The sequence below is a fragment of the Trachypithecus francoisi genome, unplaced genomic scaffold, assembly GCF_009764315.1.
Source record: "Trachypithecus francoisi isolate TF-2019V2 unplaced genomic scaffold, Tfra_2.0 Lachesis_group17, whole genome shotgun sequence".
NCBI classification, from domain to species: domain Eukaryota; kingdom Metazoa; phylum Chordata; class Mammalia; order Primates; family Cercopithecidae; genus Trachypithecus; species Trachypithecus francoisi.
In genome coordinates, this window is record NW_022681462.1 from 99236158 (window position 1) to 99258199 (window position 22042).

The 22042-nt window shown below is 48.9% G+C and overlaps 1 protein-coding gene across 4 annotated transcripts in view; it reads right to left on the reverse strand.

Annotated features, from left to right (window-relative positions):
* ASAP2 (ArfGAP with SH3 domain, ankyrin repeat and PH domain 2) overlaps positions 1-22042 on the reverse strand; it is a 203406-nt gene that overhangs the window by 22802 nt on the left and 158562 nt on the right. For all 4 annotated transcript variants that reach the window (XM_033176591.1, XM_033176589.1, XM_033176590.1 and 1 more), the window contains 6 exons: positions 18771-18865; positions 12296-12485; positions 10271-10356; positions 8203-8318; positions 6442-6509; positions 1944-2057 (listed from right to left, as the gene is read on the reverse strand). In XM_033176591.1, the coding sequence (XP_033032482.1) occupies positions 1944-2057; positions 6442-6509; positions 8203-8318; positions 10271-10356; positions 12296-12485; positions 18771-18865 (669 nt within the window). The remainder of the gene's footprint in view (positions 1-1943; positions 2058-6441; positions 6510-8202; positions 8319-10270; positions 10357-12295; positions 12486-18770; positions 18866-22042) is intronic.

Below are 22042 nucleotides of genomic sequence, written 5' to 3' on the forward strand. Positions count from 1 at the left end.
TGGGATTACAGGCTTGAGCCACTGCACCTGGCTGCTTTTTTTTTAAAGAGAGTCTCGCTCTGTGGCCCAGGCTGGAGTGCAGTGGTGCAATCTCGGCTCACTGCAAGCTCTGCCTCCCGGGTTCATGCCATTCTCCTGCCACAGCCTCCCGAGCAGCTGGGACTACAGGCGCCCCCCACCATGCCCGGCTAATTTTTTTGTATTTTTAGTAGAGACGGGGTTTCACCGTGTTAGCCAGGATGGTCTCGATTTCCTGACTTCGTGATCCGCCTGCCTCGGCCTCCCAAAGTGCTGGGATCACAGGCGTGAGCCACTGCGCCCAGCTGGTCATGTGCTTTCTTAGAAGTGAATGCATGGAATAATGACTCAGGTAACTTAGATCTAACTTCTATTTCAAATGCCAGCTTCATTAAACTACATATGATTGTGAGCAAATGACTCACCTTGCTGACCACATTCTCACCTGTTCACTGGATATGGCGAGTGCTTTTCTAGCACAATGCCAGGTGCCTATCAGGTGCTCAGTGTGAACGGCGGCAGCCCTGCCTCTCCCTCACATGACCACTAACCCATTCTAGGTTCGGGACAAACCAGTGCTTCAAACCCAGCTCAGGTGTGCAGAACTAAGCACCCAGTGGTTCTTCACACATATTTCTAAATTGCAAAGCCCACGGGTGAAAGGATAAACGGTCCCTGCTGCTGTCTGCTGAGAATCAGGTGAGCAGTGTGGATGAGTCTTAGGACTCCACACCAGCCTCTGCTCTTGTGCTTTTCCTTGGACGACGCAACCTGCTTCATCACTGCTCATAAAACGGGAACGTGGCGTCCGATCGCTTGACGAAGAGGCACACTGGGGCAGACTGCTTCCAACTTTTAAGGCAGGTGAAGCGTGAAATCAGTCGACTCTTCTCACTTTGACACTGTTTTGTAGCTAACTCAGTGAAGTAATTTCTTAAGTGAAGTAATTTCTTATTCTGTATTCTAAGAAGCAGTAAGTATGGATGTTAACTCCATGAGCAAAGACAGTCCAACAGGTTTCAGAAATGCCTTCTGGTTACCTATTGACCTATCCATCTATCTATCTAATTAGGTATCCTCAATACACATCAGAACATTAATGCATTACAGAAAATTAAAAAAAAAAAAAAAGCCAAACCATGAAAATGTGTTTAATGTAGCATTTGCCACTAATTCAGCACAGAACACATTCCAGGCACGCCTCGAAGTACCATGCTGAAGGACAGATGGAAGTGGGTCGCAGCTACGAATCAGGGCTTTGGGTCAGACGGCCTAAGTCTGACTCTCAGCTCCGAGTCCTGCGTGAAGGCAGCAACCTTCCTGGGGATCACCCCCCGTGTGTGAGGCAGTGAGTATGGTAAAAAGGGAGCTGGAGGAGGAGGCAAGAGCCTTTGTGCAGTCCCAAGGCTGCCTCTAAATAGCTGCTTCACTTTGGCCAAGTCAACTTTTCCCTTGAGGCTTCAATATCCCAAACTGATAAATGAAAGGGTTGGACCCAATGAGCTCTACAGGTCGTCTGAAGATTTCAGTTGATTTTTTTTAAGATCAACCAGGAGAATGTGATCACCTAGACTGGGAGAAATCTGGTCTTTATGACATGACTCCACAGCAAGAGTTTTTCCTCTAAACCCACTGGAATAAATCCCCCCCGCCCCCTCCTCCCCACACCCCTTTCCTTTGTAGCAAAAGGCTGCCTGTAAGTACATAATTAGCCATTCCTTTAACTTAATGGGGGCAGGAGCTGGGAGACGGGAGATGGTAGTGGGAAGGATAAAACCAAGAGCCTACTGAGATCAATGAAAGCAAAAAGCAAGCTACATTTTCATTTCTATAAAACAGCTTTCTGCCTTACTTACACATTAGGACCCACATTGTTCTAGATGAAGCTGATCAAAACTGTTAATGGTTAGCAACCTGGCACAGACCTGCAATTTCTCATCCATGTCGTCATCACTTTCATCCAGGTCTTCGTGGAGTAGTCGCCATTCATATTCAACATGAACGTGAGAATTAAATCTTCCAGATAAGGCTTGGGTCAGCTGAGAGAACAGAGGGATGGTCAGTGCTGCTGCTCATACACTCGGCCATGCACCTGGACCCACTGAGGTGTGCAGACAGGAGGCCTGCCTTCTAGTCCAAGGCAAATTCATGGAAATCTCTGGGTCTCAGGTGAAGCCCCCGCCCCTCTGCCTAATTCACAGGGTAACCTTGAAACTCAAAGCTGGTATGTCCCAGCAAAGGCTTTGTAAACTGTATTAGTTTTCAGCCACAGTTCCTGGCTTGTAACTCTCAAAGCTCTTCCTGCAGCCTTTGGTTATAATGTGGGGTGTTAGGCCTCAGGAGACAGAATCTCTCTGAACTTCTCCTGCCCCAAAGCAGGACTCTAATCTTCCCCCACTTTTCTGACTTTAGGTCTTAAGACCCTCCCCAGAGAGGGTCTCACCCTATACCCTGGGGGAAGAGATGCTGACATCATGAAGCTGCCATAAAACTCCAAGAGGACTGGTTCTCCAGCTTCACAGAGGGTCCTGGAGGGTGGCGCCCAGGGAGGGCGTGGAACCTCCGCGTCCCTTCCCCCACACCTCGCCCTACGCGCCTCTCTATCTGCATGCTTTACAATATCCTTTATAATAAACCAGTAAACACAAGTGTCTCCTTGAGTTCTATGGGCCACTCCAGCAAATTATTCCAACCCAAAGAGGGGGCTGTGGGAACCCCCACTTGAAGCCGGTTGGTCAGAAGTTCTGGAGGTTGATTTCCGACTAGTGTCTGGGTTGGGAGACAGTCTTGGGGACTGAGCCCCCCGTCTGTGGGATCTGACACTACCTCCAGGTAGACAGTGTCTAATTGAACTGGAGGACAGCCAGCTGGTGTCTGCTGCTTGTGAAACCGCCTTTTCAAGAACATGGTTGTGATAAAAGTCTAGCATGGCTGACTCCATCTTGCTTCTAGCCTCACAGGCTGGCTGTCTTCCCTTACTCCTGGGCACAGACCAAGCTAACCATGGGAAGAATTTAGTTTGTGGTGTAAGTTTGAAACAAGGATGGTAATAGTCCCTCCCTAAAACTGACTCAATGTTTTTATTATACTTTAAGTTCTAGGGTACATGTGTACAACGTGCAGGTTTGTTACATATGTATACATGTGCTATGTTGCTGTGCTGCACCCATTAACTGTCATTTACATTAGGTATATCTCCTAATGCTATCCCTTCCCCATTCCCCCACCTCACGACAGGCCCCACTGTGTGATGTTCCCCGCCCTGTGTCCAAGTGTTCTCACTGTTCAATTCTCACCTATGAGTGAGAATATGCGGTGTTTGGTTTTCTGTCCTTGTGATAATTTGCTCAGAATGATGGTTTCCAGTTGCATCCATGTCCCTACAAAGGACATGAACTCATCTCTTTGTTTGGCTGCAGAGTATTGCATGGTGTATATGTGCCACATTTTCTTAAACCAGTCTATCACTGATGGACATGTGGATTGGTTCCAAGTCTTTGCGATTGTGAAAAGTGCCGCAATAAACATGTGTGCATGTGAAAACAAGAAAACTCTGTTCTTGTTAGGCAGCTTGAAAGTGCCTTTGGAAGACTAATGAAAGGCCTCAAGATGAGGATTATGGGAGGGGTCTGAATTCCGCTAAAATGTAGGTGCAGCTTGCCTCTCTATTAATGTAATTGTTTAACATCCAGTGGAGTGGCTCACACCTGTAATCCCAGCATTTTGGGAGGCCGAGGCAGGAGGACTGCTTGAGCCAGGAGTTTGAGACCAGCCCAGGCAACATAGCGAGACCCCATCACTACAAAAAATTTAAAAACTTATTTAGCCAGCCGTGGTGGCATGCATCAGTAATCTCAGCTACTCAGGAAGCTGAGGTGAGAGGATCGCTTAAGCTCAGGAATTTGAGGCTGTCTATGAGCACGCCATTGCACTCCAACCTGGGCAACAGAGAGACACTGTCTTTTAAAAAAAAATTGTTTACTGCACCTGAGGCCACAATATTTGTGACTTCCTCAACTGATCCTATAGATAACATATCCTAAGACTGATCTTTTGAGATATTTTTTCAGACTTTCGCATCCTGGTGACCAACTGACTCCACCAAACCTGACTCATGCACGACTCAACCAGTCCCATGGCTCCCACTGAGATGATATGCAGTGGCCAAGGGCTGTTTCTCACACTTGTATGATTTCACTCCCAACCAATCAGCAGCACCCATTTCCTAGCCCCCTCGCCCATCCAACTATCCCTGAAAAACCCTCACCTCTGAGCCTTTGCAGGGACACAGTTGAGTAATAACTCCTGTCCTTCCACTGCTCAACCAGCTTGCCATAATTAAACTCTTTCTCTATTGCAATAACACTGTCCCATGAATTGGGTTTATGCAGCAGGCAAGACAAACCTGTCAGATGACTACACTTGGTGTAGGGGTTGGGGGAGCCCCACCCACACCTTTGGTCACAGCAGTCTGCTTTTGTATTGCTCGTTGTGACAACAGTGTAAGTGTAGAGAAAAAACAGGGCTAGAGAGCTTTCCCCAAAACAACAGGCAAAGGATATTTGAGATCTAAAGGATGCTGATCAGCCTGCAAGTATCCACATTCCATACAGGAGAAAGCTCAACCCCAGGAGAACGAATGTGCTCATTCATGGTGAACCCAGCCTTTTCAACCAGGATGAGAGAATTAAACGCTGTAGAAAATGATCTGAGTGGCTATTTTCTCAGTTCTCTCAAGGAAGGTAGATAGCTAGTTCCATTCTACATGTGCAGAAGAGAAGTTAATTCATTACACACTATGGGTGTCTTAGAACCTCAGGGCTTAATTTCCCTCATAACCAGATAGTAGCTACATGACCCTGGGCAAGTCACTTAACTTTTCTGTGCCTGTTTCCTTGTCTGTAAAATGAGGACAACGGCAGAAACTATGTCGTAAGGTAGTTATGAAGATTAAATGAGCTAGGTCAGGTGCAGTGGCTCACGCCTATAATCCCAGCACTTCAGGAGGCCAAGGCAGGTGGACTGCTTGAGATCAGGAGTTCAAGACCAGCCTGACCAACATGGTGAAACCCCGTATCTATTAAAAATACAAAAATTAGCTGGGCGTGGTGGCAGTTACCTGTAATCTCAATTACTTGGGAAGTTGAGGCAGAAGAATTGCTTAACCTGGGAGGCGGAGGTTGCAGTGAACCGAGATCATGTCACTGCACTCCAGCCTGGGTGACAGAGTAAGACTCCATTTAAAAAAAAAAAAAAACAAGTTAAATGAGCTAGTGGATGTGAAAGAGGTCCTGTTACTTATCTTACACTTGTATAGCATTTATTATTAATAGTTCTTTTTTTTCTCCCCCAGCCTGGTGCACATTGGCATAATCATGGCTCACTGTAGCCTTGAACTCCTGAGCTCAAGTTGATTCTCCCACCTCAGCTTCCCAAGTAGTTGGGACTACAGGTGCACGCCACCACACCCAGCTAATTTGAAACTTTTTTGTGGAGATGGTGTGTTGGTCTGTTGCCCAGGCAGGAGTGCAGTGGCGCTATTATGGCTCACTGTAGCTTTGAACTCCTGGTCTCAAAGAGATCCTCCTACCTTAGCCTCCGGGGTAACTGGGGCTACAGGCATGCTCCACCATGCCTTGCTAATTTTTTTAACCATTTGCAAAGAAAGTCTCACTATGTTGCCAGGCTGGTCTCGAATTCCTGGCCTACAGCAGCCATCATCCCCTGCCTCAGCCTCCCAAAGCTTTGGGATTACAGGCATGAGTCACTGTGCTCAGCCTTAATATTTCTATTTACTGAGTGCTGTGTGTCGACTGCATTACAGCATTTGATAATAATTTTCACAACGACTCTATGTACTGGTATAACTGACCGCACTTTAGAAATAAGGAAACAGCCTAAGAGAGTTTCCTTCCAAAGCCAAGTGGGGGAGCCCACGGCAAGGTCAGGGCTGCCTGGCCTGGTGGGCTCTTTCTACTGTCTACACAGTCTACACTGAACAGGAAAAGATGGTGTCGAGCAACCTACACGATCTGGGGCTAAGGAACAAAGAAAGGAGGTTGGCCCTGATGTCCGGCAAAGCAGCAAGTAAACAGCTTATGGAGGCCAGAGAACAGGCCCTTGTGGTGGCCTTGGGCCTCTGCTCCAGTTGTCCCACCACATCAGTGATGTTACCAACACGGCCAACCAGCAAACACTGACTCACACCCCAAGTCTCACTACGAGGGGGTGGGTCCCCCTAGGTTTCCCTATATAATCCCTAGCATGCTTTCTCCAAGGCAGGCTGATTCTGGGCTCATCCCACCAGAAACACTGAGCTCTGCTCAGGACACTGGTTCACAGCAAACCCTGCCCAAGGAGGACGGGCATGGCTCCCTGTCCCGTGACAGGTGCCCCACCCCGTCCTTGTGGCGGGAGACTCACCAGCTCCTCACAGTGCTCATGCTTGAGGCGCTTGGCAATGTCCAGCGGAGTCTCTCCTGACTCGTTTGCTAAAAGTCAAGGGCGAGCAAAGGAGGCGTTAAGGCAAAACCCAGCAAAGGCATGACATCCAGGACATTTTTAAAAGGAACAGAAAGGCAGCACTAAATTACACTGGGCCTGGTTAATGAAATCCACAGTGAGTTTGACCTAGTTGAGGCTGAATGTATCTTGTAATTGTATAGAACTGTAGCTAAATACAGAAGGTAAAACTTTAAAAGACAAAGTTTGAACTAATCAAAAAACTAAAACTGGCCAGGCACAGTGGCTCATGTCTGTAATCCCAGCACTTCGGGAGGCAGAGGTGGGTGGATCATTTGAGGTCAGGAGTTGGAGACCATTCTGGCCAACATGGTGAAACCCCATCTCTACTAAAAATATAAAGATTAGCCAGGCGTGGTGGTGCGTGTCTGTGGTTCCAGCTACTCAGGAGCCTGCAGTTGCAGTGAGCCGCGATCGCGCCACTGCACTCTGGCCTTGGTGACAGAGCAAGACTCTGTCTCAAAAAGAAAAAAACAAAAACAAAAACAAACAAACCCAAAAACACACACTAAAACTGTTGAGGAAGCCACCTAATTAAAATCCACATCCAAACCGTAAGTCATTGAATAAAGTGATTCATCATAAACCTCTAACGAAAAGCACTGCTAACCTAGTTCCATGTACTGGAATATAATAAACTTTTATACCTTCTCTCAAGCAGTCTATAACCTTGAAAGTATATACCTTTTTTTTTGAGACAGAGTCTGGCTCTGTCACCAGGCTGGAGTGCAATGGCACAATCTCAGCTCACTGCAACCTCCACCTCCTGGGTTCAAGCAATTCTCCTGCCTCAGCCTCCCAAGTAGCTGGGCCAACAGGTGCATGACACCACGCCCAGCTAATTTTTGTATTTTTAGTAGAGACAGGGTTTCACCATGTTGGCCAGATGGTCTTGATCTCTTGACTTCATGATCCACCTGCCTTGGACTCACAAAGTGCTGGGATTACAGGTGTGAGCCACTGCACCCGGCCTACACTTTTTCTAAATAAGCCTCAGTCAATGAGGTCTGATTATTAGTCTTTTAATGATAAGCACAGCTCTCAGGCAGATGTGTGTCTTTTTTCTATTCTTTCCTCTTTAATAATTCTTCAAAAATACTTCCTCCTGCGGGGTAACAACTGGATGCTCTCAAGGCACAACTGTGCCTTGGCTGTTGGCATGCCAGGGTCCTCCATAGAGGGAGGGACTGGGGCCAAGTAACAACCAGCGCCCTTTATAGAGGAAGCAGTGGTGCAAATGAAAGGACAGAGCAGTAAACAGCATCTCCCCCTATAATCCATCAAACCCAGAGCCAAGAAAGGGGCCAAGTGTGGCCTCAGGTGGGGGTGAATAGGCTCAGAGTGTGTGAACAGGTCAAAATTCCCCAGCCTTGTCCAAATTTACCTGGCATTCGTGAGAGCTGCAAGACCCACCCTTTGCTTATCTTATGATCTGTAAAATGCCTATAAATGCTCCCAAAGTCTAAGTAACAGATGGTGAATGCAGCCTCGTGGAACAGGCAGGGAGAGGCCCTTTCTCGTTAGTGGTAGGTTCTCCTTCTCCTTGGCACTAACAAGAGCCCACAGGGTCAGGCCTGTTTCCAAGAGCAGGGCTTGGGTGACAGAGAGGAGGCAGAGGCCAGGGTGCAGCTGAGCCCACCCCTGGGGCCCAGGCCCACTCACCTATCTCGATGGAGGCCTTCCCTCGCAGGAGCAACTTGAGGCACTCGGCATTGTCGGTCAGGCAGCAGTAGTGCAGGGCCGTGCTGCCTTTCCCTGTCTGTTTATCCAGGTTCCCACTGCCCGAGCACAGGAACAGAGAGAGAGCATAGTGTGTCACAGGCCAGAGGATCAGGACTGCCCAGCAGGGAGCCTGGGGCATGTGCACAGGAGAGGCAGACAGTCCCTGAGTGAACAGTTTCCCTACATCATTCCCACGGTGGCGGGACCTGGCACCGTCCTTGCCTACGTGGCTGGGGAAGCCTTAGCAGAAGGTCATCAAGGAAATAACACAATGATGGCAGAAGAGGTCAAAAGGGGAAGGGGGCATCCCTCATCCCTGCTGCTGCTGAGCTTGTGGGGCCAAAGCAGAGGCAGTGTACCGCCTGGGCGAACCCGGAGCCCAGCATCCTTCTCACATCCCCCCGGCTGTGCCCAGAGGCTGCCGTGCTAGGCTGGCCAGCTGTGCTGAATGCAGGGCCTCTGGATGCCTGTGTGACTCACCCATCCTGTCCTATGGGAGGACGGGGGCTGAGCTTTTCTCTATCATTATTTGATATTCCCTCCAGGAAAGGGAAAAGTCACTTTCCCAAAGCCTAGTGACTTGCCCAAAGTCACTTTCCCCAGGCTCCTCAGCCTGTTTGCCCTGGAAATACCTTCTGAAAACAGGCTCAAGGGGAATCTTGAGCTTTTCAAAAGTTCTGCCAACATATCACAAGACCAGTCATCCAAAAAAGGTGCTCAGGCTTGGCAGACATGGCACAGGCCCTCAGCCCTAGCAAGCATGGCCGCTGTCACATTCTGAGGAGGGGCAGTGAGCTTTGTGCCCCTGCACAAAGTGGGGACAGAAGGGTGACCTCAGGAAGTGGCACCTGCTGCTTCCATCAGAAGGAAACCAGTTATGTTTTCAATATAAAAAAGGAGCTTCTTTTTCACCAAATTGGGGGCATGGGGGAGCTTCATTTCCAGAATTCTCCCCCACTTTTGTCCTCCTTCCACTCTGAAAAAAAGAAACTGGGACTTTCCTTCTCCTGCCCCCTTAAAATGTGAATGGAGGGAGAGGCATCATGCAGCTATCAACCAAATGTTTATGGAACCCCTGCTGCGTTCTAGGAGCCAGGCTGGCACTCAGACATAGGGCACCAGGGCAGCTTCCACCACGAATCCAGTGAACTCAGGCTCCTCAGGAAGAAGCTGCAGGTCTTGGGGCTGACCACCCCACACTCCCCTACTTTCTGGTCATTTCTTCACTCCTCTGCTCCCAAATGGGAGGAAAAAGCAGGGGACACAAAATGCAAACCATCCCATGGCTTTTGCATTTTGGAATTTTCCATTTCCTTTGGAACACATTTCTGGGGCTTTTAACAGCACCTCCTCCTCCAGTACACACATGGCTCAAACCATGGTCAGGGAGTGAAAATACATGTTGAGGGGTCTTGAAGTCCAGCCTTCAGCTGCCACAGGACTGAAGCCATATGCACCAAATCACAGGGACTCCCGGATCTGTGGTAAACCGCCTGTGTACATCTCTAAAGGTCATTTCTAATCAAAGCATAAAAACAACTTCTCGACCCAAACAAAACACCCATAACCCAGTGCTCTGGTTTCTAATCTCTGGTTCAGACCATGGCTAATGTGTGGATCCCGTCCTTGCCTGCTATCTCCCTACTGCTCAGGACACTCTGCTTGGGCAGTGTGATGACCTGGCTCACACGATGAGGCGAGGACTGCCCCTGTGCACAGAGGGTAGTCATGGGGTCCCCAAGTTCAGTAGCCATATCTACTTGGTGTCTCCCTCAGTATCGGACACTAGAGGTTGGACCCTGCAATGATCACAAGAGTTTCTAGAGCTTTTTTAAAGGATTGCCATGGAGCACCTCACACCTGGCGGTGCTTTTTCTATCTATCATTCATGTTTAGACCTGGGAAGGTTCTCTTGACAACACATCAGAAGCGATGAAGCTGCTCCTGATTCCTCCCCTAGCAATACCAAGGAGAAAGCGAGTGCCTCCCTTCATTTCAGAACACCTACCTGTTCTGAACTAAAAAGTCTACAATGTGAAGAGAGGTTCGATCCACGGATCTGACTGCAAGGTGGAGGGCAGTTTCATCTGGCTCCTGAAAAATCAAACAAAGGCATTCCAGAATTCTAATAGGAGCATTCAATTCTGTGTCCAGCACCGGTGAAATCGTGTATAACTCTTCCAAAAGTCTTTTATCCTCCCCTTCGAGAAACTTATCTCTTAGAGTCTCTTTAATCTCTACACAAGTTCTTTGCCCTTGGGAATGTGCAATTTGGAGATTGGTCCTGTTTCTCCTGACTCCATGGGAAATAAATGAGAAGTTCAGGGGTTTCATTTCTGAGTCCTCTCAATTGACCTGTCCCCATCCCTGCATCAGCACCACAAGGAAGATCCCTGCCTGCAAGCAAGAATCTTGTTCAAAGGATCCAGGAAGGTCCCCTAGACCACCTACAATCCAATCCCTTTACCTGCTCCTTGAGTAGAAACATATGTTTCTTAAGCAGGCTTAAAGTTTTGCATTCTACACTTACACACCAGGCTACGAATGCTAATAACTGTGCTGTCTACAACTCATACTGGGACTTCCCCAACTCCGCGACCTTTTCTGAAAGTCCACCTGGCAGGTGGGGGACAAGACATGAACAAGGATTGTTTCAGCAGGTGGGTGGGCGAGAGAACCAGAGGAGGACAGATCTAGAGGACAGGAGGTGAGGGCAAGGGGAGGTGCCTCCCAGGCCTCCTGCCCCACCTGCTCGGCCCTCTGGCTGTAGCACAGCTCAGTGCTGGGCACTCTCCACACTGCATGGGTGGGCATGAGTTCTTTCTGAAGCTAGGGAGAGAGCGGGACCAGCCCAGAGCCCGCATGGACGTGCCCGTCACCAGGAGAAAAGATGCTGCAGCCGTGAAGCATCGTTGATGATAACCAGCCAGCCCAGTCCTGAGGTCCTGAGGTTCCAGGCGACCAAATGTGCATCTACAGGGCATTTGTGGACCAGAATCTGGACACATGCCACCCCACTTGGGTGCTGGTATGTTACTGCAAACCCACACCAGCTGGATGCCCACCCTCTCAAGAGAGCTCCCCCAGGAAAGGAGGGGTCTTGCTCCTACTCGATTCCCTCTGAGGGGGAGCACGGTGGGGTGTGGGTTCCAGGGAACCGCCCCCTCAGAGAGCTTCTCTCATTAGCATGAAGCTCAGGTTAAACGGGTCCCTCTCAGGCTGCCTAGCTTCTGAGATGTCTTCTCCTCCACCTGGGGATGGGCGTTCTTTCCAGAGCTGGCATGACATTTTTGGTGTAAGAATAAACCACTAGGTGGGTACAAAGTTTTAGACAAGCAGAATAAGTCCTGGAGATCTAATGCACAGCCTGGTGACTCCAGGTAAGAACTACATAGTGTCTATTTCAAAACTGAGTCAATCTGAAATGTGCTCTCCAATAAAAATGGATGAGTATGTGAGGTAATGGATATGTTAGCTAGCTTGATTTAATCATTCCATGATGTAAACATGGATCAAAAACATCACACCATACCCCCTAAATATAGATAAAATTATTTGTCTACTGAAAAGAAAAACCCCTAGTTTATTCTACCGCAGTACCTCTATCCGTGCTGTCTTCCTCTGGAGAATTACCCAGCTTTGGTCAGTATTGCTGATTCCACTGATCTGCCACGGTGCCCCGGTTTTTCTGTTTTTTGAGACAAGGTCTCACTCTCTCGTCTAGGCTGGAGTCCAGTGGCACAATCATGGCTCACTGCAGCTTCAAATTTCCAGGCTCAAGTGATCCTCTCAACCCAGCCTCCTGAGCAGCTGGGACTACAAATGTACACCACTATGCCTGGCCAATTTTACTTTTTTTTTTTTTTTGGTAGAGATGGGGCCTCCCTATGTTGCCCAGGCTGTTCTCAAACTCCTGAGCTCAAAGGATTCTCCCGCCTTGGCCTCCTAAAGTAAAGTGCTGGATCCCAGGCATGAGCCACTGTGCCTGGCCTTTTTTTTTTTTTTTTTTTAAAGTAGCAACCCACACTCTTACATGTCCGTTGGCCAGTGGGATTTTCTCCGTAAGATCCACACCGTCAGCATAAGCTTGGAGCAATCCAAAAATATCTCTCGTTTTGACGGCCTCGCAAAGGCTGTGAAGCTTCGCCGCGTTATCCGCGTGCTTCTTCCTTGCATATCTCCTCTCAATGTACTTGGCTGTGATGTAGTCCTTTCTTGCATTCCTGAAACCAAACATAATTGCCTTGCAAATCATGAAGGGCCTCTACCCACCGTCCAGCATTCCTTTGTCTAAGGCTATGTTAATGGTTCCCGCACCACCTCCCTGGTAAGCAGCGCTGGCCCCAAAACACAAAGCACGAGTGGCCGCCATGTGGTTCAACAGCTGCACAGGTCTTCACTGAGACCTCATGGGAGCTGGCCAGGGGGACAACTTCCCCATGTTCTCTTGGCCCACCGCCCTCTATCTTGTCTCCCTCCCCTCACTCCTAAGTTCTGTGATCTGACCTCACTGTCACCCTCGTCACCTCCACGCCCTTTTTACCCAGGTCCCTCCACTCGGCATGCCCTGCGCCTCGTCCTCCCAGAAGGCTGGCCGCCCTGCCCCCGCCCTCCAGGCAGCCCTGGCCAACCTCTGTCCCAACATTCTCTCCATGAAGGCCTGCTTGCTTGACTGCCAGATAGGCCCACAAGCTACAGGCCCATAAGCTCCTTGGGGCATGGACTACGACCTCTCTTTTGTAGGCACCGTGCCTGGTATGAAAGGCACTATCAGATGAACCAAAATGAAATGTCAGTCCTACTCTATTTTTTTTTTTTCCTACTTTTTGTGTTCTACTTTCTGTCCTTTATGTGGCAACATGCTCAGACTCCACCCCATCCAAAGAGCCTAGAGAAGCAGGAACAGAAGGGGGCCAAAGAAGCCTGAGTTCAAATCCCACTCCCACCACACACTGCTGCTTTGAACTTGATCAAGTATTTCATCTCTCTAGACTTGTGAAAATGCGCACAATACATCCTCACAGTAGCACCATGAGACATACGTGCGTCAACACACCTACAGCACATACAGGGGGTCCTGGGCCTTGGAAAGACCCAGTGAACTTACAAGAGGGACAGCAAGAGAATCAGCAGCTCACTGGTCACAGAGTATATGCATTTTACATTCCCAATTCTGAAGGTTGAGGGTCACTGCCCAGGGGCTCCTTGAATCTTGAGAATCAGGCAGGAGCCAGGCAGGGGCAGATCAGTTGCATTCGTTTGTAACACAGCACTGCCTACAATCTGAGGACACATGCGGCTGCTCCCCTTCGAGCTGCAGTCCCCGCATGGTTCCCTCTGGATCTCCTCTCTGTCACTCAGCTGACTACAGCAAGGGGCCATGGCTGCTGGAGCAGTTGTTGACTTTTCTGTACCTGCCCTAAATCCCCATGGAACAACTGGCCCCCCCGAAGGGGAGTCTGAGCCCCCTGGACATGCAACTGGAGGCAGGGAGTGGATCCTGTCTACCCTGGGGTCCCTTGAAGATGGGCCAGCCTAAGATGAGAAGCCACAGCACCCAAACAGAACCAAGCGAACAGAAGTGTCTTGCCAGCGTTTGCCAGGCCTCATAATCTGCTTGCCCTTGGGTGCATGTGGCTCCTGGACACGCCACAGTATGAGGCTGGCTGGTGCAGCTGGAAAGGAAACCATGTCCCATGCCCGTTCCACCTGAGCAGGCAGTGTGCTTCACAGCCCAAGAAGGACTTCCAGGGGCACCTGGTGAACTTGTGCTCTGGCGCTTTCCAACACACTGCCTCCCTCCTGCTCCAGCTCCAGTTCTGCCCACTCTACAGGGCCTCGGTCAAGGCGTGTGCCTCAACTTCCCCCAGCGCGTGCTCCCCGTCCACACAGCGCTAACCCGTGCACTGAGCTCACTGCGGTGCTGGGTGACTTCTGTGTGAGATACGTGGTCTCAACAGATTCCCTCAACAGGGCCATGAGTTTTCATCTCCACCTGCAGGCACAACAGGCCCTTGAATAACATCATTTTGTTATAACGTTAAGAAAAAAAATCAATTCCCAGGCAGGGTCACTGTGTGGTGTCTACCTGGGTTTTCTCTGGGCACTCAGGTCTCCCTGACATCCTGAAGCTGTGTGCGCTGGGTTAACTGCTGTGTCTCCAAGTCCCCACTGTGAGTGAGTGTGGATGTGGGTGTGACCGCATCCCACAGTGGGATGGGGTCCTGTTCAGGGCTTGTTCTCACCCTGGACCTCAGCTGCCAGTACACGCTCCGGCCACCTGTGACCTTCAACTGGAATAAGTGGGTGAATGATTATCTTACTTGTTTTTATGAATCTTTCTTTCTTTATCCCACTCAGTAGCCAGAATCTTTCCTAAATGTATGCATAGCTCATATTTATTTCAATGTTTAATATCAGAAGTGTTCTGGGTATTTATTCAGAAGTTTGGTGATGTTTTCACGATCTAGAAATATGTGGCAGGAACTGAACTCTGCTTTACATCAATTGGCGCAGGGTGAAACTGGTTTCCTATACAGCATTCTGCTTAAAGTCACAGGTTTCCAGAAACCTTTGAGTTTCTGGAACACTGAGGATTTACTATGCACTGAAGTCCATAGAGGGAAACTGGATTTTGTTTCCTCAGGCAGCTGGTGGGCCAACGAGGGAAGACCCATTTTATTCCTGGAGGTTCTCCTCTCAGGGCCTCTAGCACAGTGTGACACCCAGGGAGATGCTCCATTCCTGGCCTGGTGTCATGGTGGACAGCCCATTTAATGATGTAAATGCCTCTTCTGACAGGCAGTTAGACTGGACAGTTGTCCGGTTTCATGCACTTTTCAATAATCACTGTGGGACAACCATTACTGTGACCTCTGCAGGAAGCGGGTAGAGAGAAAGTGGACTTCCTTGTTTTTTAATGTATTTACTCATCCGCCCAGGGCTTGGAGGCCCCGAAGGCAGTTCGTACACAAACATGGGCACAGATCTGTTTAACTCCACACATGCCCCGTGGTTTTGTGAAGGAGGTTTGCTTTGCTAATGTGATCCTTCAGACAGGGTTTCACCGTGTTAGCCAGGATGGTCTTGATCTCCTGACCTCATGATCCGCCCACCTCAGGCTCCCAAAGTGCTGGGATTACAGGCATGAGCCACCGTACCCAGCCCTCCCTCTTTTTTTTAATGACAGGCTTTTGCAGAAAAACAATTAACTTAACATAATGATACATTTGGTGTTCAGAGGAGGGGCTCTCCTTGCACTTCTGAAGGATAGGGTGTGTATAACAGTCCCAAGTCACAGGGAGAAACAGTTTGGCTCCTGTGAGCAAACACAAGCCTGGCTTCCCTGCTCCACCTCCCCTAGTTACACGTTCCTGACACCCCCAAGATCCATCTTGGGATTCACAGGCCACTAGAGGGTGTCCTTGGTTTCCCCTTCAACAGGTTTATCTGCAGATGGTGTGCGGTTCTGAGACAAAGCTAGAAACAGTGTATTCCTTTTCATCTGAAAGTAAAATATTAGCTTATTTAAGCAGGCACAGAGCTGGGAGTACTTGTTTGACTTGCTGATTCAATTAAATATTCACTGGTTCACCATAAGCAACACATTACGGTGGGAAAAACCAAAATGAGTAACAAGTAATTTATCAGAAAAATATATGTAAATGCCTGAGTATACTATGAAGTGGGATGAAATGTTTTAAAATAGAGCCAAATGCTATAGGAGCACAGAGCCAAGAAAGTAATTTCAGCTGAGGAGGAATGGAAGTAGCTGACATTTCGCCATCACACGGGTCATCCGCCCTCATTTTGAAAAAAGCCCGGGGATAGGGGATGTAAATTTCCTTTTCAACAGTGCCAAGGCTGGAGGGGGGCTACAGTGCAGACAGAACATTCATACTGAAGGGTTCCACATTGACAGGGTTCATTTTTTAGAATCGCCTAGCTCCAGAGCAACCAAATGCCCTGCTTTTATAAGGTACCCTGGTGCTTGGAAGAAACGACACACACTTTGTTCAGAACTGACCGATATGACAGCATTACAGGGTGCTGGTACTGTCAGTGTGAGATGAAGCAGCCGAAAGAGCAGGTGTCAACTGCACAGCAGGAGCTGACCTCGCCATGCGGGATTCACGACGTCTCCTTCACCAAGCGGGACCCTCAGGCTCGCCCAGGAAGAGCTCCTTCACCTCGAGTAACTCTCCATCAAAACTTAACTAGAGGACCCTCACTTTCAGGGTGTATGGAATCAATGCAGGATACAGATGTGACCTCTGTCGCCCACAGGAAGAAGAGCAAGCAGAGCAGCTAACACCGACTAGGCACTAAAACTAAGCACCACATGTCTGACCCCATCATCCAGCTCATTCCCCCAGTGCCTCTGTGGCGGGCGGCAGGTGGGGGGGACATTAACTCCCTTGTTATATTACAGAGCTGAGGCTCAGAGAAGTTAAATAATCTGCCTGTGTCCGGTGGCTCAGATAAGGACTGATATATCTATGTCCCTACTGCCTCTCTAGGTTTGGGTAAAAATACAGATTTGAAACTTAGATTCTCATCAAGAAAGGATGATCACATTGTAGGCCTCATGCCTGGTATCTAAAACCACACGTTATCCGATTCTCAAGGAAATGCTACACCACAAACATCTGTTACAGGATTCAAACATAAACTGACTTTAATCCAACAACAGCCAGATCACTCACCTGAGATACCTGATACCTGAAAGTCTGTAATGGACACAGTCCCTGTCCACTCCCTTGCAATGTTCTGGTTCTTTCACTGTATCAAGTTACATTAGCAAAACGCAAAAAGAAAACAGCTCCTGCAATCTCCGTTTCTCAAAGACACATCACACAAAATGGTTTAAAAAAATCTAGGCCAGGTACGGTGGCTCACACCTGTAATCCCAGCACTTTGGGAGGCCGAGGCGAGCAGATCGCGAGGTCTGAAGTTTGAGACCAGCCTGGCCAACATGGTGAAACCCTGTCTCTACTAAAGATACAAAAAATTAGCTGGGTGTGGTGGCATGCGCCTATAATCCCAGCTACTCAGGAGGCTGAGGCGGGAGAAGCACTTGAACCCGGGAGGCGGAGGTTGCAGTGAGCCAAGACCGCATCATTGGACTTCAGCCTGGGCAAGAGGGCAAGACTCCATCTCGAAGGGGAAAAAAAAAAAATCTCAATGATCTGCCTTTACAAAGGGCCCATACACTAATGGCTCTCTGTGAAACCGCCCTTAAAGACATTGTTCACTGTTGCTCACTGTCCTTTGGGAAGACTCATGTCATTAATTCTGTTTCAGTCTTATTCCACAGAAAATGCTGTTTCTCTAAATGAATTTTTAAATTTTTTTCTTATCGCACATTTTTCATTTTTCTTTGTCCTTCCAGGACACGATGACCCAGTCTCGCCACTCAAATGCAGGTGATCTGTCAACTGGCCCAGTGGCCTCTCTCCTTCTGTCTGTTTCACTTTGCATCACAACAAAACCACACACATCCCCCTACAGACATAAGAGCCATCATACTAAACAGAGCTGAAGTCTAAGGCGGGCCGGACACCCACTGCCGGAACCCACTGGTCTCCCTATCCACCTCTTCTCAAAGACTAGCGTGACGTGGCCACTGACACTCTGATAAGACAGGCAAGAACATTCCCTGTTGTCAGCTCTGCACCAAGAGACACAAAAGCTTCTCCACTGGCTGGGCACGGTGCCTCACGCCTGTAATCCTAGCACTTTGGGAGTCTGCGGTAAGTGGATAACCTGAGGTCAGGAGTTTGAGTCCAGCCTGGCCAACATGGTGAAATTCCGTCTACTAAAAATATAAAAATTAGCCGTGTATGGTGGCATGTGCCTGTAATCACAGCTACTTGGGAGGCTGAGACAGGAGAATCGCTTGAACCTGGGAGGCGGAGGTTGCAGAGGGCCAAGATTGTGCCACTGCACTCCAGTTTGGGTGACAAGAGTGAAACTCTGTCTCCAAAAAAAAAAAAAAAAAAAAAAAAAGCTTCTCCATCAAGTTTTGTATCAACAATAACAAAAACACAAACACTTTTTGAAGGAAATAAAACACTCCACATTTGCAAGGATGCAAGGACGTTGGCAAGGAGGCAGCTACATAATCACGTATCTACCACAACCAGCCATCTCGGTGGCTCAGGATTATGCAGCAGAGAGACCAAGATGAGGAAGTGATTCAGCAGGACAAACAGCAGAGGTGAGAAGTCCAGGGTGTTCCACCCACCAGTGGCGAGTGAGGCTCTCTACACACCCCACGCACACATGCACAGCATCAGCGAAACCTGCCTGCTTTTGGCTTCTACCTAAAAAAATTTCTGTTTGGTCACCCAAAAGGTTAAAGTGACTAATAAACCCAACTCAGGCTGATTTATTCCCTAAAGAAGCAAGGACGGATGCACCCAAAACTTCTTATTCCCCTGCCTCCCGGGGCTCAGGCAAAGGCAAATCTTTACTCAGCAAATGAGAATAACCAGTCCCATACTTACATGTCACTGCCTGGGTTGGGTTTGACAGAGTCCTCAGCTGGTAGGCAACATTCCATGATCTCATTAAAGCCTGCATTCCCAATATTCTTGGCAAGCTGCAAAAAATGAAAGTCTATTTCAGGATACTCAATTATTAATACATTCTACTGCTATACTTTACCCATCCCCATCTGATGATTTATTTAATGGCCACTAAGAAATAGAGCAATAAAGTGGTTTGCCTTTAATGAAGATGGACAAAACCCAAAGCCCAAAGGTACCCATAAAATTACAGATAAGAAGCGGCATGCCTAGCAGAGGCGCATTGTCATTAAATGCGCTCTGGATAGGGTACAGAGAGAGAGAGAGAACCAGTAACTTGGTCCAATGTGAATTTCCATCCTTACCCACTCCTCCCAAAGACCTGTGCCTCAACCAAAGTGACTCTATTTCACATCCTCAAACAACCTTTACTTATGCCAGCGACGAGGTCGTTCTGGTAGAGCAAAGCGGCACTGGGCCAGTAAAGCCAAGACTTAGGTTCAAATCACAGCTCCATTACCGGCTGTGTGACCATAGGTAAGTCAGTTTCCACGAGTGGCAAAGTTTTCATCAGTAAAATGGGATGATACCTACACTTCTGGGTTGTAATAATGATAAAAATGGGTAAAATTTAGGTGGAAACAGTAAACTGAAGCACTAAAAATGTATTAGCTCCAGATGTAAGGTCTTTACTTGCCAATCAATCAGTCTTCTGACATGTGAAACATTAAATTAACACATCCTTTTTTTTTTTTTTTTTTTTTGAGACAGGGTCTCGCTCTGTTGCCCAGGCCAAAGTGCAGCGGCCAGATCATGGCTTAATGCAACCTTGACCTCCCCAGGCTCAGGTGACCCTCCTACCTCAGGTTCTCGAGCAGCTGGGACTATAGGCACATGCCATCACACCCAGCTGATTTTTGTTTTTGTAGAGATGGGGTTTTGCCATGTAGCCCAGGCTGGTCTCGAACTCCTGGGCTCGAGCAATCTGGCCACCTCAGCCTCCCAAAGTGCTGGGATTACAGGTGTGAGCCACCGCACCCGGTCAGCTCAGATTCTTAAATGTTTAATGAAACAATAAAAAAGAGCACCAAGCAAGCTCAGTGCTTTGAGAGAACGTACTTTCATTTCCACGTTGTGCTGGGGAGTCAGTGATGCTTGTGATATTTCTGCTCTCTACTGATTATGCAGGCAGGCCAGGAGCGGTGGCTCATACCTGTATTCCTACCACTTTGGGAGGCCAAGGTGGGTGGATCGCCTGAGCTCCAGAGTTCGAGACTAGCCTGGACAACACTGGGAGTTCGAGACTAGCCTGGGTGAAACCCCGTCTCTACTAAAATACAAAAGAAATTAGCCAGGCATGGCAGCATGCGCCTGTAGTCCCAGCTATTCGGGAGGCTGAGACAGGAGGATTGCTTGAATCCAGGAGGCAGAGGTTGCAGTGAGCCGAGATCACACCACTGGACTCCAGCCTGGGCGACAGCAAGACTCTGTCTCTACGGCCGGGCGCGGTGGCTCAAGCCTGTAATCCCAGCACTTTGGGAGGCCGAGACGGGCGGATCACGAGGTCAGGAGATCGAGACCATCCTGGCTAATACGGTGAAACCCCGTCTCTACTAAAAATACAAAAACTAGCCGGGCGAGGTGGCGGGCGCCTGTAGTCCCAGCTGCTTGGGAGGCTGAGGCAGGAGAATGGCGGAAACCCAGGAGGCGGAGCTTGCAGTGAGCTGAGATCTGGCCACTGCACTCCAGTCCGGGCGACAGAGCGAGACTCCTCCTCAAAAAAAAAAAAAAAAAAAAAAAAAAAAAAAAAAAAAAAAGACTCTGTCTCTACAAAAAAAAATTAAAAAAAAAATTTTTTTTTTTAAATTATGCAGGCAAAGGAGCTAACAGAGATGCTTTGGGAGAGGCTGCTGCAGCCTGAAATTGGGTCTATCTCTTGGGAGGAACTGACTGAAGGAGCAGCCCAAGAGGTCTGGGTTAGATACACTGGAACTTCCTGGTGGCAAATAACATCACACAGTGAAATGGGCTAGTGGGACTAGTGGAGAATGCAGACGCAATTTTTTAAATAACAAAAAAATTATGGGAGGTAGCCTAATAGTTGGATGATGAGCTTTCCTAATTCAACCTGGCCCTTGACAAGTGGAGAAAGCTTTTTCTAGGCGGCCCAAAGCAGCATAAAACATTAACCAACTCCACCTCCTTGCTCAGTCCTGGCTCTGGCACCTCAAGCCATTAGTCAGAAGGCAAAAGGCTAGAGGCTGCATTGCAATTTTCCCAAGGACAACAGAATGGTCAGGTGGCATACCACTTAAGGTGACAGGTACCTATGTGCCAGGAAGCCAATGCCCTGTGAAGGGTTTCTCAGGCAGCTGGTGTCAGATCCAGCACTGAACCCCAATGTCAGAGCCCCTGGTTTACAGCCAGGCATCATACAATCCAAGGAGGACACTGTCCCCAGGTGAGCACAATGGTTTTCCCAAGTTAAGTGACAGAAATCACTGTGGCCCCCTCTGCGAGCCAGGGGCCAACCACCCTGACGCCTCACAGTCTGTGTTAAGCAGGTGGGGGTGGGGAGATGGGAGGAGGAGAATTCCCCAGGAATTGAAGAGCTGCTTCCCTTCTGCTTGGACTTGGCTGGTTAACTGAGAGACAGCTGGTCCAGGGAGCCACCGCATCCATGTGTCACACTCATCCAAAGCTAGAGAAACGTGCTACCTTGCAGTTCTGCCAAGTTCCAGTTTACGTTTCAGCCCACAGAGAACCCCTCTGGACCCATCAACAAAAAAAAGCATTTGCAAATGGAGGCTGCAGGTGCCAGCAGGACAGTCAGGCAGAAGCCAGGGGGGCAGGAAGGTGGGTGTCGACTTGAGCCCTGGCATCTCCTGCTTCTCACTGGTACCCAGAAGGAATTTGCGGGCTGCACTGAGGCAGAAATTGAGCCAGACTGGATGGAGGAGAGGAAGGAGTTTTGAAGTTCTGTATCACCCAGGGCAGGGCAGCTCAGCTCAGCCCCTTGCCCTTCCTGTGGCCTCAAGAACACACTCTGAGCCCCTCGGCTGTGCTGGGCGTGGGGCAGGAGGCACCCTCCTGCTGTACAGCAGCTCACTTGAACAAGACAGAGATGAGTTAATAAGCAGCCCTGGAAAAGAAGTTCATCCTGAGAACTATGAGGACAGCGGCGCCAGGCCCAAATGACTAGAGCAGTCACTTGGCCAGGAGGACCCTTTCCTTGGCACTCACCAAGCAAG